At 41.9% G+C, this 18603-nt stretch overlaps 1 protein-coding gene across 1 annotated transcript in view; it reads left to right on the top strand.

Moving 5' to 3' along the window:
* Positions 1-18394, top strand: part of LOC115158918 (gamma-aminobutyric acid receptor subunit gamma-3-like) — a 232298-nt gene extending 213904 nt beyond the window's left edge. The window contains exon 6 of the mRNA XM_029708343.1: positions 18233-18394. Within this exon, the coding sequence (XP_029564203.1) occupies positions 18233-18390 (158 nt within the window). The 3' untranslated portion in view covers positions 18391-18394. The remainder of the gene's footprint in view (positions 1-18232) is intronic.
* Positions 18395-18603: the final 209 nt, after the last annotated feature.

Here is an 18603-nt window from a genome sequence, read left to right on the forward strand (position 1 = left end):
ACAGCAACCCACCAAAGCCCCCACCATTTCTCCTTCACCCAAATCCAGATAGCTGATGTTCTGAAAGAGCTGCAAAATCTGGACCCATACAAATAAGCCGGGCTAGACAATCTGGACCCTCTCTTTCTATAATTATCTGCCAAAATTGTTGCGACCCCTATTACTAGCCTGTTCAACCTCTCTTTCGTATCGTCTGAGATTCCCAAAGATTGGAAAGCTGCCGCGGTCATCCCCCTCTTCAAAGGGGGTGACACTCTACACCCAAACTGCTACAGACCTATATCTATCCTACCCTGTCTTTCTATGGTCTTCGAAAGCCAAGTTAACAAACAGACTACCCACCATTTCGAATCCCACCGTACCTTCTCTGCTATCTGGTTTCAGAGCTGGTCATGGGTGCACCTCAGCCACGCTCAAGGTCCTAAACGACACCATAACCGCCATCGATAAGAGACATTACTGTGCAGCCGTATTTATCGACCTGGCCAAGACTTTCGACTCTGTCAATCCCCACATTCTTATTGGCAGACTCAACAGCCTTGGTTTCTCAAATGATTGCCTCGCCTGGTTTACCAACTACTTCTCTGATAGAGTTCAGTGTGTCAAATCGGAGGGCCTGTTGTCCGGATCTCTGGCAGTCTCTATGGGTGTGCCACAGGGTTCAATTCTCGGGCCGACTCTTTTCTCTGTATACATCAATGATGTTGCTCTTGCTGCTGGTGATTCTCTGATCCACCTCTACTCAGATGACACCATTCTGTATACTTCTGGCCCTTCTTTGGACACTGTGTTAACTAATCTCCAGACGAGCTTCAATGCCATACAACTCTCCTTCTGTGGCCTCCAACTGCTCTTAAACGCAGGTAAAACTAAATGCATGCTCTTCAATCGATCACTGCCCGCACCTGCTCACCCGTCCAGGATCACTACTCTGGACGGCTCTGACTTAGAATACGTGGACAACTACAAATACCTGGGTGTCTGGTTAGACTGTAAACTCTCCTTCCAGACTCACATCAATCATCTCCAATCCAAAATGTAATCTAGAATCGGCTTCTTATATCGCAACAAAGCATCCTTCACTCATGCTGCCAAACATACCCTCGTAAAACTGACTATCCTAACGATCCTCGATTTCGGTGATGCCATCTATAGCCCCCAACACTCTACTCAACAAACTGGATGCAGTCTATCACAGTGCCATCCGTTTTGTCACCAAAGCCCCATACACTACCCACCATTGCAACCTGTACGCTCTCGTTGGTTGGCCCTCGCTTCATACTTGTCACCAAACCCACTGGCTCCAGGTTATCGACAAGTCTCTGCTAGGTAAAGCCCCGCTTTATCTCAGCTCACTGGTCACCATAGCAGCACCCACTTGTAGCATGCGCTCCAGCAGGTATATCTCACTGGTCACCGCAAAGCCAATTCCTCCTTTGGCCGCCTTTCCTTCCAGTTCTCTGCTGCCAATGATTGGAACGAACTGCAAAAATCTCTGAAGCTGGAGACTCATATCTCCCTCACTAGCTTTAAGTATCAGCTGTCAGAGCAGCTTACAGATCACTGCACCTGTACATAGCCCATCGGTAAACAGCCCATCTATCTACCTACCTCATCCCCATACTGTATTTATTTATTTATCCTGCTCCTTTGCACCCCAGTATCTCTACTTGCTCATTCATCTTCTGCACATCTACCATTCCAGTGTTTAATTGCTATATTGTAATTACTTCGCCACCATGGCCTATTTATTGCCTTAACTTACCTCATTTGCACTCACTGTATATAGACTTTTTGTTTTATTTTGTTCTACTGTATTATTGACTGTATGTTTTGTTTATTCCATGTGTAACTCTGTGTTGTTGAATGTGTCGAATTGCTTTGCTTTATCTTGGCCAGGTCGCAATTGTAAATGAGAACTTGTTCTCAACTTGCCTACCTGGTTAAATAAAGGACTTGTTCTCAACTTGCCTACCTGGTTAAATAAAGGTGAAATAAAATCTACACAAACTACCCCATAATGACAATGCGAAAACAGGTTATTATAAATGTTGCAAATTGATTAAAAAACTGAAATATACCTTATTTACAAAAGTATTCAGACCCTTCGCTATTAGACTCGAAATTGAGCTCAGGTGTATCCTGTTTCCATTGATCATCCTTGAAATGTTTCTACAACTTGATTAGAGTCCACCTGTGGTAAATTCAATTGACTGGACATGATTTGGAAAGGCACACACCTGTCTATATTTAATTTTTAAAATGTATTTCACCTTAACAACAGGTATTTACACATGTTATATTTTGTGACCCAGTATGAAAATGTGATGCAAGGGATTTTGCCATCGACAGCCTTCAATACCGTTAAGTCCTGCACAACTAACGTGCTGTTTCCCATTTAACAACAGAAATAAATGATGCTCGACTGGGACCACTGGCTGATGTGATTTATTAGGAGAAAACACAACGCAAGGAGAGTACGATATACATCTGTTACACTAACTCACGTCTGACTACAACAGTTGACCATAATAGCAAATGGCCATAGTAAAACATGTCACAGTTAGTTGCATAGTGTAATAGCCTGAATCGAATCCAATCTGGAGCCAGTCAGTCTACATCTGTAAAGAATTAGTCTCATAATCATACGACATAAGTACCCTTGTGACAGTTCCTCCGTTGTTGCCACTCTCTCCCTCGACTCCTATGAAAAGGACACACCATTATGAGGCCTCTGATAGTGACCCGACTTAACTGCAATGTTGACACAGAAGGCTTCATCAACAACGACAGGTAATGTGAGCTACGTTTAAAAGGCGAAACGTTATATTAAAAAAAAATACCCAGTTTGATAAAATAGTAGGCTAATTCCCTAGCCAAGCAGATACAACTAGCATAGTCATTTTGGTTGTGAAGTGCTTTCTTCAGAACAAAATGCAGTTTACCACTTGGCTGTCTATTATAATCACCCTGTCACTGGCCCTTCAAGTCATTATGGGGTATTGTGATGTCATTATGGGGTATTGTGATGTCATTATGGGGTATTGTGATGTCATTATGGGGTATTGTGATGTCATTATGGGGTATTGTGATGTCATTATGGGGTATTGTGATGTCATTATGGGGTATGGTGTGTAGATTGATGAGGGGGGGGGAAACTATTTCATACATTTTAGAATAAGGCTGTAACGTAACAAAATGTGGAAAAAGGTCAAGGGGTCTGAATACTTTCCGAATGCGCTGTACATCAAGTTTGTACAATTTTGTTTCAGTTTTAAAATCATATATTTTCTCTCCAAACAGACGCAGGCAAGCCGTGTGTTGGTTTCTTCCTGGGTCTCCAGTCTTCTCTACTTCAGGCCATTAATCACCTTTCGCGTTCAGAATCCGAGTACAGGATATGGTTGTGTTCCCACAAATAACTTGGATATCACCCCGTCAGTGAGGGTTATGCACCCTCGGCAGTCGAAAGCCTCATATTCGGTGCACTTCCAGAAAGACTTAATTTGCGGTCTGTTATTCCCATCTGTAGGTGTAGCCTTCATGCGCCAGGAGATTCAGGTTCCTTTGGAGCTCTGACTGAGTATTGACTTTCTCTAAGAATAATGAATGCAAGATATTATTTTTAAACAGAATATTTTGATTATTACTGAACATAATTTAAACTTGTCTGACCGCTTGCATGATGAGCTTCGCACACGACTGGCCTATTAGGGTGATGTCTTTTCTCGCCTGAATGATCTGAATCTAGGATAAACAGGAACTCTCCACAACTCTATTCAATGTGCGGGACAAAATATGATTAAGAAGTTGGAGCTCTTTTCTGTCTGCATTAACAATACAACACAACATTGCAGAGTTATGTGCATCCTTTCAAGCACATCCTTCTCATTAACCTGTGCTGAGTTATTCACAGTTTTCGATGAACAAATAAGGTTTTATATGTAAGATGGTTAAATAAAGAGCAGAATTATTGATTTATTATTATTTGTGTCCTGGTCCTATAAGAGCTCTTTGTCACTTCCCACGAGCCGGGTTGTGACAACAACTCACACTCATTCTTATGTTTAATAAATGTACCGTATAGTGTGTGGCAGGCTTACAATGACGGGGGGAAAAAAACAAACATTTGAGAGTACTCTAACCCTGGTTCTAAAAGGGGTACGCAGCTGGTGCTCTGGCATCTCACTGTACATCTGCCTGTAGTTACTGAGCTCAACCTGCAGGAGGTTTTGTTTGTTGTGAACGAGTGGAGAGGAAACCGCTGAGGACAAGGTTCTGACAGATGGGTGTGTCTTGGTGGTGGCAAGGACACACCCACATCAAAACCACACCCCCAAGCCAACTCCCGTTTGGCTTCTGTCATGGCCGCCAGCATTTCATGAGGAGAAAACCAAAAAACGAGGCCAAAACAGCAGGTGTAGTTCCCCTTCAAGCTCTTTGCCTTATTACATCAGTTCAAAAGAATAGGGAACTTTTAATTCATCAATTAGGGCAACCAGATCTCCTTAATTAATTATTTGAATGAGGTTTAATATAAATGAGTGTCTCCGCTGTGCATTGTTACTGGTCGCTTAGTGTTTCACCTGCTTGTCTCTGGTCCAGAGAGATAGCAGATCATTTGTTTGTATTATAGGATTTGCATATTGCTTGTGTAAGTCAGGTTTTTCGCCTTTGAAAAGTATTCTGTTGGGGCTCTGAACTCAGACAAAGATAATAAATGGAAGGATGCTGAACAGTTTCCCCCCCTTTGCATTGTAGGAGAAGCTCTGCCATCATTCACATTCCTTATCCCCTTCGGCTGATCTCTCTCTCGCTCTCTCTCTCTCTCTCTCTATCTCTCTCCCTTCTCTCTCTCTCTGTCTCTCTCCCTCTATCTCTCTCTCTCTCTGTCTCTCTCCCTCTCTCTCTCTCTCTCTCCAACCCTCTCCTCCATTTCCCCTTTTATTTTCCTTATCTCCCTCTGTTCTCCCTCTCCCCCGCTCTCTCCCTCTACCCTGTTCTCTCCCCAGCTCTGTCCCTCTCCCCCGTTTTCTCGCTCTCTCCCGCTCTGTCCCTCTCCCCCGTTCTCTCACTGTCTCTGCTTTTGTCTTGGGAAAGTGGTTGATGCAGTGCCATTTTGTTCTGTGTTCGTCTCCACCTTTATACCACCGTGTCACTCAGGATTATTTATGCGGTGATTCAGTTTTTCCTGTTCATCTGAAGCGAAGGGCAGGATGTAAACTGGAATGAGAGAATATTAGCAGCAAAGGGCAGGACGTAAACTGGAATGAAAGAATATTAGCATTTAAACTGTCATAACCTCCTCACCTGTCATGATAGCCTCCTCGCCTGTCATGAGAGACTCCTCGCCTGTCACAAGAGCCTCCTCGCCTGTCACGAGAGCCTCCTCGCCTGTCATGATTACCTCCTCGCCTGTCACGAGAGCCTCCTCGCCTGTCACAAGAGCCTCCTCGCCTGTCACGAGAGCCTCCTCACCTTAGTCTGAAAAGCCAGTTCCATCATGATTGTGAATTGTGAAATTTTATGAAATATCAAATTTGGTAGAGGACTTTACTATTCCCATAGACCTAGACCCGTGTTTAATTTAAACATACAATATAAATAATATTGTATAATATTGTGTAATAATATCCCTGCTGCCCTGAGATATACTAAACTGATCCTGTAATACTACTGATGTAGTAGGTTCCTGTTCATACCAACTAATGGTCCTGTCTGTTACTCGGTAGAGGTCATTTTAAGAGTCACCACTCTACCTGTCTGTTACCCTGTAGAGGTCATTTAGAGAGTCACCCCTGTCTGTTACTCTGTAGAGGTCATTTTAAGAGTCACCTCTCTTCCTGTCTGTTACCCTGTAGAGGTCATTTTAAGAGTCACCCCTGTCTGTTACTCTGTAGAGGTCATTTTAAGAGTCACCCCTCTTCCTTTCTGTTACCCTGTAGAGGTCATTTTAAGAGTCACCCCTGTCTGTTACTCTGTAGAACTCATTTTAAGAGTCACCCCTGTCTGTTACTCTGTAGAGGTCATTTTAAGAGTCACCTCTCTTCCTGTCTGTTACTCTGTAGAGGTCATTTTCAATAACCTTCTGTCACCATAACAAAAGTAAGACATCATACTAATTTCAGTGTCCCAGGCTGGCACACAGCATGTTGTGCAGCCGATGATTCTGATATTTTACGCTTTTGTTCAGAGCAACTTACAGTAGTGAATGCAGACATTTCATACATTTTTTTTTCTTCTTTTTTTTTTTCTCTGTACTGGTCCCCCGTGGGAATCGAACCCACAACCCTGGCGTTGTAAACATCATGCTCTACCAACTGAGCCACACGGGACCTTTTACCCTGGTGCTCCATGTGTAACCCCTATGACTATTTTTAATTTGTGCATGGCGACTTTAGATTTCTTGAAAAGTTAATTCACACTGTGTTGATCGGTCAGCACAAATGTGGATTATAAGAATGAAGAAGACGGCAGGAGAGAGAGAGAGAGAGAACGATTGCCAAATCTGGAATTTATTCGACATGTTTAAAACAGAGATAGTTTCAGCCGAGTCAACCTTAGTTGATGTTAGCATGTACAACTAAGGTTCTGTCTACATTTTGGGGTTCAAACATTTACTATATGTGGTTCATAAGTAACTTACTGTTTCTTAACTAAACATGCTCTTTTCTCCGTTATGGTTTGTGTGGTCTTGGTTGTTCTTAGCTACATTACATTCCTTGACTAAGTGCAGTTTTTCTGCACTTAGTTCTCATTTTACCGTAGCTTGGTCTGTGCAATGCAAATGAACGTGAGCAGTGTGGCAGTTTTTGGTTGTTTTAAACTTAAAGTAACTAATGTTAAAATCAAATCAAATGTATTTATATAGCCCTTCTTAGATCAGCTGATATCTCAAAGTGCTGTACAGAAACCCAGCTTAAAACCCCAAACACCAAGCAATGCAGGTGTAGAAGCACGGTGGCTAGGAAAAACTCCCTAGAAAGGCCAAAACCTAGGAAGAAACCTAGAGAGGAACCAGGCTATGAAGGGTGGCCAGTCCTCTTCTGGCTGTGCCGGGTGGAGATTATAACAGCACATGGCCTAGATGTTCAAATGTTCATAAATGACCAGCAGGGTCAAATAATAATAATCATAGTAGTTGTCGAGGGTGCAACAATTCAGTAACACAAGAGTAAGTGTCAGTTGGCTTTTTCATAGCCGATCTTTGAGAGTATCTCTACCGCTCCTGCTGTCTCTAGAGAGTTGAAAACAGCAGGTCTGGGACAGGTAGCACGTCCAGTGAACAGGTCAGTGTTCCAGCAGGTCTGGGACAGGTAGCAAGTCCGGTGAACAGGTCAGGGTTCCAGCAGGTCTGGGACAGCAGGTCTGGGACAGGTAGCACGTCCGGTGAACAGGTCAGGGTTCCAGCAGGTCTGGGACAGGTAGCACGTCCGGTGAACAGGTCAGGGTTCCATAGCTGCAGGCAGAACAGTTGGAACTGTTAACTAGCTTTGTTTTGTGTAAGAAAGTAAGATATATTGTGGCCATACACGTTAGCTAACATTACCTAGCTAGCTAATGTTAACTGGCTATCATAGCAGCCAAAGACATTCGATACCTTATTTGTGCTCAGATTACACGCACATGTATAGATCAGCAGTTTACACATGATGACTTAAGCCTTTTTATATGAAAAACCTTATTTGGTCAAATATAGGCTAGTTAGTTAGCGGTGGTGCGCGCTAATAGCGTTTCAATCGGTGACGTCACTCTCTCTGAGACTTGAAGTAGGGTTTCCCCTTGCGTTGCAAGGGCCGTGGCTCTTGTGGCGCGATGGGTAATGATCCTTCGTGGGGTGTCAGTTGTTGATGTGTGCAAGGGTCCCTGGTTCGAGCCCGGGTTGGGGCGAAGAGAGGGACGGAACCTGCACTGTTACACTAGTTAGCTTTCCTTGCTCGTTAGCTCTCATCTGACTGGTATAACTTTACGTTAGCTAGCTAGATAGCTAATCAAAACAAAAGCACATTAATTGGCTAGCCTTTATTTGCCTGTTCGTTAGCTAACTAGCTTTCAGCTGATCGGTGTTAACTAGCTACAGAGGCTAGTTGCTGGACTTTGTACAAGCAAGCTAATGTTAGCTAGGTAACAACATTAGATAGCTAGCTATCTAATTCATCCCAAATATGTGTTTGCATTTATTGATTAACCTCAGTTTGAATGCCACCATATAGCTAGCTACAGTAGCTACAGTAGTCTAGGGTTGTTCCATACACTTAGCTGTGCTGTTGCCGAGCAACCGACCCCGTGTTATTAAACTGGGCTTTGGCTAAAACAGATGTTAGCATTGTTTGTTTTTAATGTTGTTTTTTTATTATGAACACAACAAATACAATTTTTTTATTTTATTTGTTAATTACTTTTATGGTGCTTATTGCTTTTTTTGTTTTTACATTTACTGATCATTTCAAAAATAATATTTCAATTCTATCTTAATAATGTGAAAAGGGGTTTGTTCTCTGCCCACTTCAGATGTTAGCATTGTTAGACGTGCTACAAAAAGTTAGCATTGTACCTTAATGGACGGAAATGTGCATGTGAGAGTACCAATACATACAGTGCATTTGATAAGTATTCAGACCCCTTGATTTTTTTCCACATTTTGTTACGTTTTTTTTTCTTCTTCAAAAATAAATAAATAAAGGAAATATCACTTTTACATAAGTATTCAGACCCTTTGCTATGAGACTCGAAATTGGAGCTCAGGTGCATCCTGTTTCCATTGATCATCCTTGAGATGTTTCTACAACTTGGAGTCCACCTGTGGTAAATTCAATTGATTGGACATGATTTAGAAAGGCATACACCTGTCTATACAAGGTCCCACAGTTGACAGCACATGTCAGAACAACAACCTATTCTGCTCTTGTTGATCAACAACTGTTTAGTGTGTTGCCTAACCAATGGCTGTGCTGTGTAGGGCTATGGTGGCAGTTCAGGGGGAGAGTCAAAATGTTCTTCTGATTTTTTTGTTTTGGGGGGGGTTAGGCTTAGTCCAAAAAATTGCATGCAGTCTAGCTTATGTTCTGTTCAGTGCGAGAAGGGGAGAGCGCAAAGATGAGGAGGACTGGAGGTCAACTTTTATAGCTTGCTACTACTATAATTGATTTTTTATTTGAAAACAGTGTTTCTTGCCCATTGTGTATCTATTAGTTATTACATTTTAGTCATTCAGCAGACGCTCTTATCCAGAGCGACTTACAGTAGTGAATACATACATTTCATCTTTATTTTTTTTTGTACTGTCCCCCCCGTGGGAATTGATCCCACGACCCTGGCATTGCACACACCATGCTCTACCAACTGAGCCACAACTGACCTCACAAGATTCAAGTAATTTACATTGTGGTGCTGAAACTTGAAGCAGCAATCGCAGCACAATCAATGGGAAATGGACAGCTCATGGTGCTGAAAGTAGGTAAATGCGAGTAGGCATAATTCATTTCAACGTTCTTCATTTGAATTAAACTTTACTAACAGTAAGAAAGGCTTTGTGTTGGAGCCTACTTCTTCCTATTTAAGAAATGAGGTAGGCCCACCTGTTAGACAGAAGACATTAGGCTATAGGCTGCAACACCATGCACTCTACCTCCATGAAGTTAAGACACACAACGTTAAGGTGGAAGGGTGAGGGTATAACGCGGAAGTCTAGCAACCCAAAGGTTGAGTGTTCCAATCTCATCACGAACAACTTTTCGCTAATTACCAACTTTTCAACAACTTACTACTTTATAGCTACTTTGCAACTACTGTACTTAGCGTTTTAGCTAACCCTTCCCCCTTCCCCCTAAACTTAACACTTTAACGATAACTCTTAACCTAAATCCTAACCCTTAGTCTAGCTAACGTTAGCCACCTAGCTAACGTTAGCCACCTAGCTAACGTTAGCCACCTAGCTAACATTAGCCACAACTATTTAAAATTTGTAAGATTTCATAGGTATTGGAAATTCATAGCATATTGCACAAATTGTAATTCGTAGCATATTCGAAAATGGATGAGGGACATCCACAAATGTAATACATACCATACAAAACGTAACATATTATACTAAATGGAGTGTCTCTGATTTACATACAAAATAATATGAAAAGCTATGAAATCAGGTTGCAGCAGCGTGCAGTCAAAAGAAGAAAAAAAAAGTGTGTTCAAAGCTGTCGTTAAGGCAAAGGGTGGCTACTTTGAAGAATCTAACATATCAAATATATTTTAATTCGTTTAAAACTTTTTTTGGTTACTTCGTGATTCCATATAGCTCTACAGACCTTCATTAAGAGCTGAGGTTAGCTCTATAGACCTTCATTAAGACCTGAGGTTAGCTCTATAGACCTTCATTAAGACCTGAGGTTAGCTATATAGACCTTCATTAGTACCTGAGGTTAGCTATATAGACCTTCATTAGTACCTGAGGTTTAGACCTTCATTAGTACCTGAGGTTAGCTCTACAGACCTTCATTCAGACCTGAGGTTAGCTATATAGACCTTCATTAAGACCTGAGGTTAGCTCTATAGACCTTCATTCAGACCTGAGGTTAGCTATATAGACCTTCATTAAGACCTGAGGTTAGCTCTATAGACCTTCATTGAGCTACGAGGTTACCTCTAGAAATTACCAGTTTTTTTTCTCTCCCTGAAGTCAGCAGTTAATTGGTCATTTTAGATGAATATAGTCGATGCTGCGAGCATCAAGATGAATAGACTCAGTTGAATGTGTGAATAGCACAGCAATTAGACCATATTGATTGGACCAGACTTAAGGTAAAATTCACATGTTTTTTTTTGTCTTCTTGAACCACAATGAATCATAGACATTGTGCTAGAGACTCTAGCTACACTACATGACCAAAAGTATGTGGACACCTGCTGGCCAAACATCTCATTCCAAAAATCATGGGCATTAATATGTAGTTGGTCCCCCCCTTTGCTGCTATAACAGCCTCCACTCTTCTGGGAAGTCATTAATATGGAGTTGGTCCCCCCCTTTGCTGCTATAACAGCCTCCACTCTTCTGGGAAGTCATTAATATGGAGTTGGTCCCCCCCTTTGCTGCTATAACAGCCTCCACTCTTCTGGGAAGTCATTAATATGGAGTTGTTCCCCCCCTTTGCTGCTATAACAGCCTCCACTCTTCTGGGAAGTCATTAATATGGAGTTGGTCCCCCCTTTGCTGCTATAACAGCCTCCACTCTTCTGGGAAGTCATTAATATGGAGTTGTTCCCCCCCTTTGCTGCTATAACAGCCTCCACTCTTCTGGGAAGTCATTAATATGGAGTTGGTCCCCCCCTTTGCTGCTATAACAGCCTCCTCTCTTCTAGGAAGTCATTAATATGGAGTTGGTCCCCCCTTTGCTGTTATAACAGCCTCCACTCTTCTGGGAAGTCATTAATATAGAGTTGGTCCCCCCTTTGCTGCTATAACAGCCTCCACTCTTCAGGGAAGACTTTCCACTAGATGTTGGTACATTACTGTAGGGACTTCCTTTCATTCAGCTACAAGAGCATTAGTGAGGTCAGGAGCTGGTGTTGGGCGATTAGTCCTGGCTCGCAGTCAGCGTTCCAATTCATCCCAAAGGTGTTCGATGGGGTTAAGCACCAGCTATCAGAGCAGCTCACAGATCACTGCACCTGTACATAGCCCATCTATAAATAGCCCAAACAACTACCTCTTCCCCTACTGTATTTATTTATTCATTTATTTTGCTCTTTTGCACCCCAGTATCTCTACTTGCACACTCATCTACTGTCAAATCTACCATTCCAGTGTTTTAATTGCTATATTGTATTTACTTCGCCACTGTGGCCTATTTATTGCTTTTACCTCCCTTATCTCACCTCATTTGCTCACATTGTATATAGACTTATTTTTCTACTGTATTATTGACTGTATGTTTGTTTTACTCCATGTGTAACTCTGTGTTGTTCTATGTGTCGAACTGCTTTGCTTTATCTTAGCCAGGTCGCAATTGTAAATGAGAACTTGTTCTCAACTAGCCTACCTGGTTAAATAAAGGACTTGTTCTCAACTTGCCTACCTGGTTAAATAAAGGTGAAAGAAAAATAATAAAAATACAAATCTGCCAAACCCAGATTTGTCCATCGGACTGCCAGATGGTAATGCGGGATTCAGAACTTGCTTCCACTGAGTCCAATGACGGCAAGCTTTACACCGCTCCAGCCGATGCTTGGCATTTCGCATGGTGATGTTAGGCTGGTGTGCGGCTGCTCGGCCATGGAAACCCATTTCATGAAGTTCACGAAGAACAGTTCTTGTGCTGACGTTGCTTTCAGATGCAGTTTTGAACTCAGTAGTGAGTTTTGCAACCGAGGACTGACGATTTCTTACGCACTGCCGCGCTTCAGCACTCGGCGGTCCCGTTCTGTGAGCTTGTGTGTCCTACCACTTCGCGGTTGAGCTGTTGTTGCTCCTAGACGTTTGAATAACTTCCTTAAAAAAACTTTAACTAAATGTTTATATAAGACTTTGTAATAACACTGCTAGCTTAGTTTGGGTTAACTGTTTTGAACTCCAACCACAGGTGGGACACATGGAAATGAATTATTTACATAGTATTTTCGGAAATGAAGGTCTTAATGAAGGTCTATTGTGACACTGCATCTCAGTGAGATTCAAAACCTATAATCTTGTGTTCTCTATCGATGGAATCCTGGATGGAACTAGCATACCATGTTTTTAGACACAGACTTCTTAATTTTAGTCTATTCAGACCCCATTTCAAAGGAAACAAGCACTCATTAAGATCCGGTATTGTCACGCCTTGACCATAGAGGGCCCTTGATTCTCTATGGTGTAGTAGGTCAGGGCGTGACTAGGGGGTGATCTAGGTTTATTATTTCTATGTTGGTGCTAATATGGTTCCCAATTAGAGGCAGCTGTTTATCGTTGCCTCTGATTGGGGATCATATTTAGGTAGTTATTTCCCAACCTGTGTTTTGTGGGATATTGATTGTTAGTGTGTTTGGGCACTACGTCCGGGGCAACCAGGCAGGATATAACCCCCACCCACTTTGCCAAAGCACAGCCCCCCCACACCACTAGAGAGATATCTTCAACCACCAACTTACCATCCTGAGACAAGGCTGAGTATAGTTGTCGATCAAATAGGTGGGCAGGCAGGCAAGTTCCCGTTCAGTTGTCAAAATGTGGGTTGGGACAAGCATGCATTGGCAGACAAGCTGCAAAAGGACGAGCAGGCTAATATTCCCCGTCGTTTATCAGGACAATTTTGACGCCAAACTGAAAAAGCTTGATGAGGGTTTTTCTACTGTTCCCTCGTTAGATCTCTGGCTCGTTAGATTTCTGACTAACAGTTGTTGTTGTTGTTGTGAACAAACAATTGAGGGAGAGATATGATACCTGGTCATGGCTGTTTGATCAATAGAACTTGAGGGAGAGATATCCTACCTGGTCATGGCTGTTTGATCAATAGAACTTTCTAAATGTAAGAGGACCATTATAAAAGGTGTGTTTTGTGGCTTTTGGCAAATGCTTTCCAAGGATCTAAAGTTGTGCTGTTGTTACTGCATGTAAACACACAGTCCAGTTCGAAGTGAATGATGACAGGCCAGTGTGGAAAATGGCTCATTTACATATAGGCCTACTGTAACTCTGATTGGCTATGGTTCACTGGTCTGTGTAGAGTCTGGCGCTGGACAAGACCGACACATTTCTATTCGATTTTATTTACTGCAGTGTCTATTACTTGTCCAAACGCACAGCTGCTATCCCACTCTATATCGCTATAGAATTTTCACAAATACCTTACTCTACGTCAATCCCAAACATTCTAGGAAAGTATGAAAATGTGAAAAAGACCATATCTAAGTGCTCGCTTCTCAGAAGAAAAAATTTAAATTAAAATTAGGGGAACAAAATTGCATATTCTTGCTGGGGGTGTATATGAACAGATTTTAATAACATTTAAATGTTGCTAAAACGCTGTCAGTTCCATTTGAAATAGAACCATGAAGAAACCTGGAGGAAACGTTACGCTGAAGTACTGAACTTCTCACAGAAGAATGTTGTTTCCTAACGTTCTTGGAACAATTTCAAAGCATCAGTTTATATAGAACCATGATGAAACCTGTAGCAAACGTTATGCTGAAGTACTGAAATTCCCACAGAAGAACGTTGCTTCTTAATAATGTTCTCTGATCTTTTTGAGAACATTCCCAAAGTCAAGCCAGTTGGGGAACATTCCTGGAACATTACCAAAATTGAAATGAAATGTTACCATGTTTGAACTTTTAAGGAAACCTTCTGTTAAAAGTAATGAAATACCAAGAAAATAATATTATTCTGTCCAGTTCCTTAAATGTGCTGCTCCAAAGCCAATAAACTATCCTGCACTATTTCCAGAAAGTTGTGGTAAGGTTGTATGCAAAATAACCAGAAGACAATCACACTCTCACCAATATCTAATTTTATTTATTTTATTTTACCTTTATTTAACCAGGTAGGCCAGTTGAGAACAAGTCCTTTATTTAACCAGGTTAGGCTAGTTGAGAACAAGTCCTTTATTTAACCAGGTAGGCTAGTGGAGAACAAGTCCTTTATTTAACCAGGTTAGGCTAGTTGAGAACAAGTCCTTTATTTAACCAGGTAGGCTAGTTGAGAACAAGTCCTTTATTTAACCAGGTAGGCTAGTTGAGAACAAGTTCTCATTTACAACTGCGACCTGGCCAAGATAAAGCAAAGCAGTTCGACAACATACAACAACACAGAGTTACACATGGAATAAAACAAACATACAGTCAATAATACAGTAGAACAAAAGAAAACAAAAAGTCTATATACAGTGAGTGCAAATGAGGTAAGTTAAGGCAATAAATAGGCCACGGTGGCGAAGTAATTACAATATAGCAATTAAACACTGGAATGGTAGATGTGCAGAAGATGAATGTGCAAGTAGAGATACTGGGGTGCAAAGGAGCAAGATAAATAAATAAATACAGTATGGGGATGAGGTAGGTAGATAGATGGGCTGTTTACAGATGGGCTATGTACAGGTGCAGTGATCTGTGAGCTGCTCTGACAGCTGGTGCTTAAAGCTAGTGAGGGAGAGTCTCCAGCTTCAGAGATTTTTGCAGTTCATTCCAGTCATTGGCAGCAGACAATCACACTCTCACCAAGATCTAATAAACATATGGTTCTCAGAACATTATGTGCTAGCTGAGTAGCTACTGAAAGAACCTCATGACATGACTGTCCAGGATCATTCCACTTCAAAAAGCAGGAAAATATGATTTTAACACCCACCATCTCAGATTGTTCTTAAATCGTTTCTGTAATTAATTACAGATACAATTAGCTGTCAGGTGTGTCGTAGAAAGTGGACCAAGGCGCAGCGGGTATCGTGCTCATCTTCTTTTATTTATATAAGTGAACACTTAAATAAAATAAATCGACGTCAACCAACAGTTCCGTAAGGACACAAGGACTATACAAAAAACAACTACCCACAAAACCCATGAAGAAACACCCCTACTAAATAGGACCTTCAATTAGAGGCAACGAGGAACAGCTGCCTCCAATTGAAGGTCAACCCAAGAAACTTAAACATAGAAATAGACACACTAGAATAAACATAGAAATATACTAACATAGAACATAAACCAAAAACCCCGAAACACATAAAACACGCCCTGACCAAACTACAAAAACAAATAACCCCCTTTACTGGTCAGGACGTGACATTAGCATTCCTGCAACATTATTTTGTTGAAAATAATTTCATCTCAGAGAACTTAAGCTAATTAATTGCACCCAAAATTTGCCATTTTTAATTGATAGGATTCAGATAATATTCAATAAATATAGTATCCAAAATCCAATTTGGACCAAACTTTTTCCTACCAATGAGTAAGACATGAGGAATCAGTTCTCTATATTTGACAAGTACTATGTAGCTGTGGCTTGGAGTATTGCTTCTCCATACTATGTAATTTATTCCCTGTGAATTTGGTGATATTTCTTTATCTCCCCTATTAAGAGAAATTATTTACCATAAAGTAGTGTGAAAGTACCCTATTCTGACCACTAGATGCCGCTGTTCCTGCTATACCGCCACACGCTTTTGTCCATTTTGCTGGACTTGTGTTTACTGAATAGATCACAACATTTATTTTTTGCAACATTGTGTAGAAAAACAATAGATTTGACTCATTACGAAGATAAATTGTGTTAAATCCTCACAATTCAAGCCAGTCCTCCGTGAAAAGAAATGATCAGATGTGGTCATCCCTTTAACACAAAGACGAATGGACTCCTGTATTGAACCAAACCTTTTCATTTACTCTGCTTTCCTCCCCCACTCTGTCTTCTTCATTCAGACTGTCTTTTCAATAGCTTGCTGTCCTCCGAACCAGATACAGATACACTAATGTAACCCTGGGCCTATCAGTCTGTCTGTAGGACCATCTAGCATCACTGTGGTGATGCTTTGCTGGTACATTTGAGATGTAAAACACATTTCCAGAAAGGGATACAATAAAGACATTATCAATATCATTATTATTATTAGGGTGGAGGGAGAGAGAGAGGGGGAGAGGGAAAGAGAGTGATTGTGAAAGAAAAATAGAGAGAGGAAGAGAGACCAGAGAGAGGAAGAGAGACCAGAGAGAGAGGAAGAGAGACCAGAGAGAGAGGAAGAGAGACCAGAGAGAGAGGAAGAGAGACTAGAGAGAGAGGAAGAGAGACTAGAAAGAGAGGAAGAGAGACCAGAGAGAGAGGAAGAGAGACTAGAGAGAGAGGAAGAGAGACCAGAGAGAGAGGAAGAGAGACCAGAGAGAGAGGAAGAGAGACCAGAGAGAGAGGAAGAGAGACCAGAGAGAGAGGAAGAGAGACCAGAGAGAGAGGAAGAGAGACCAGAGAGAGAGGAAGAGAGACTAGAGAGAGAGGAAGAGAGACCAGAGAGAGAGGAAGAGAGACCAGAGAGAGAGGAAGAGAGACTAGAGAGAGAGGAAGAGACTAGAGAGAGAGGAAGAGAGACCAGAGAGAGAGGAAGAGAGACTAGAGAGAGAGGAAGAGAGACCAGAGAGAGAGGAAGAGAGACCAGAGAGAGAGAGAGAGAGAGAGGAAAAGAGAGAGACAGAGAGAGAGAGAGACAGAGAGAGAGACAGACAGAGACAGAGAGAGACAGACAGAGAGAGAGGTGGAGAAAGAGAGAGAGAGAGAGGAGAGAGAGAGAGAGTGATTGTGAAAGAAAAATAGAGGAAGAGAGAGGTCACAGTACCGTGTAATTCCAGATGGGTTGTCAACACCACATTAACCTGCTCTGTGTTTAATTCCAGATGGGTAGTCACACCACATTAACCTGCTCTGTGTGTAATTCCAGATGGGTAGTCACACCACATTAACCTACTCTGTGTTTAATTCCAGATGGGTAGTCACACCACATTAACCTACTCTGTGTGTAATTCCAGATGGGTAGTCACACCACATTAACCTACTCTGTGTTTAATTCCAGATGGGTAGTCACACCACATTAACCTACTCTGTGTTTAATTCCAGATGGGTAGTCACCACCACATTAACCTGCTCTGCGTTTAATTCCAGATGGGTAGTCACCACCATATTAACCTGCTCTGTGTGTAATTCCAGATGGGTAGTCACACCACATTAACCTGCTCTGTGTGTAATTCCGGATGGGTAGTCACCACCACATTAACCTGCTCTGTGTTTAATTCCAGATGGGTAGTCACCACCACATTAACCTGCTCTGTGTTTAATTCCAGATGGGTAGTCACACCACATTAACCTGCTCTGTGTGTAACTCCAGATGGGTAGTCACACCACATTAACCTGCTCTGTGTAATTCCAGATGGGTAGTCACACCACATTAACCTACTCTGTGCGTAACTCCAGATGGGTAGTCAACATCACATTAACCTGCTCTGTGTGTAATTCCAGATGGGTAGTCACACCACATTAACCTGCTCTGTGTGTAACTCCAGATGGGTAGTCACACCACATTAACCTGCTCTGTGTAATTCCAGATGGGTAGTCACACCACATTAACCTACTCTGTGTTTAATTCCAGATGGGTAGTCAACATCACATTAACCTGCTCTGTGTGTAACTCCAGATGGGTAGTCACCACCATATTAACCTGCTCTGTGTTTAATTCCAGATGGGTAGTCACACCACATTAACCTGCTCTGTGTTTAATTCCAGATGGCTACCCGAGAGATGAGATGATTTACAAGTGGAGGAAAAACTCTGTGGAGACGTCGGACCAGAGGTCCTGGAGACTCTATCAGTTTGACTTCATGGGACTACGCAACACCTCACACGTAGTCAAGACAACAGCAGGTAAAGTTGTTTACCGTTAGTGTTGTATTTTGATAGTAATGTATTTTAATGAATGATTATTGTGAGTGTTCTGAGGCAACTGATACCCTATCTCGTGCTGGTCACTATCTCTCTATCCCTCTAAAACGGACATCTCTTGCAGAGTTTACTCTTAGCAACTGGTAATAGTGAGTGGCCCAGCCAGAGCCCGGACTTGAACCCGATTAAACGTCTCCGGAGAGACCTGAAAATAG

This window comes from Salmo trutta, chromosome 22 (genome assembly GCF_901001165.1).
Source record: "Salmo trutta chromosome 22, fSalTru1.1, whole genome shotgun sequence".
Classification (NCBI taxonomy): Eukaryota; Metazoa; Chordata; class Actinopteri; order Salmoniformes; family Salmonidae; genus Salmo; species Salmo trutta.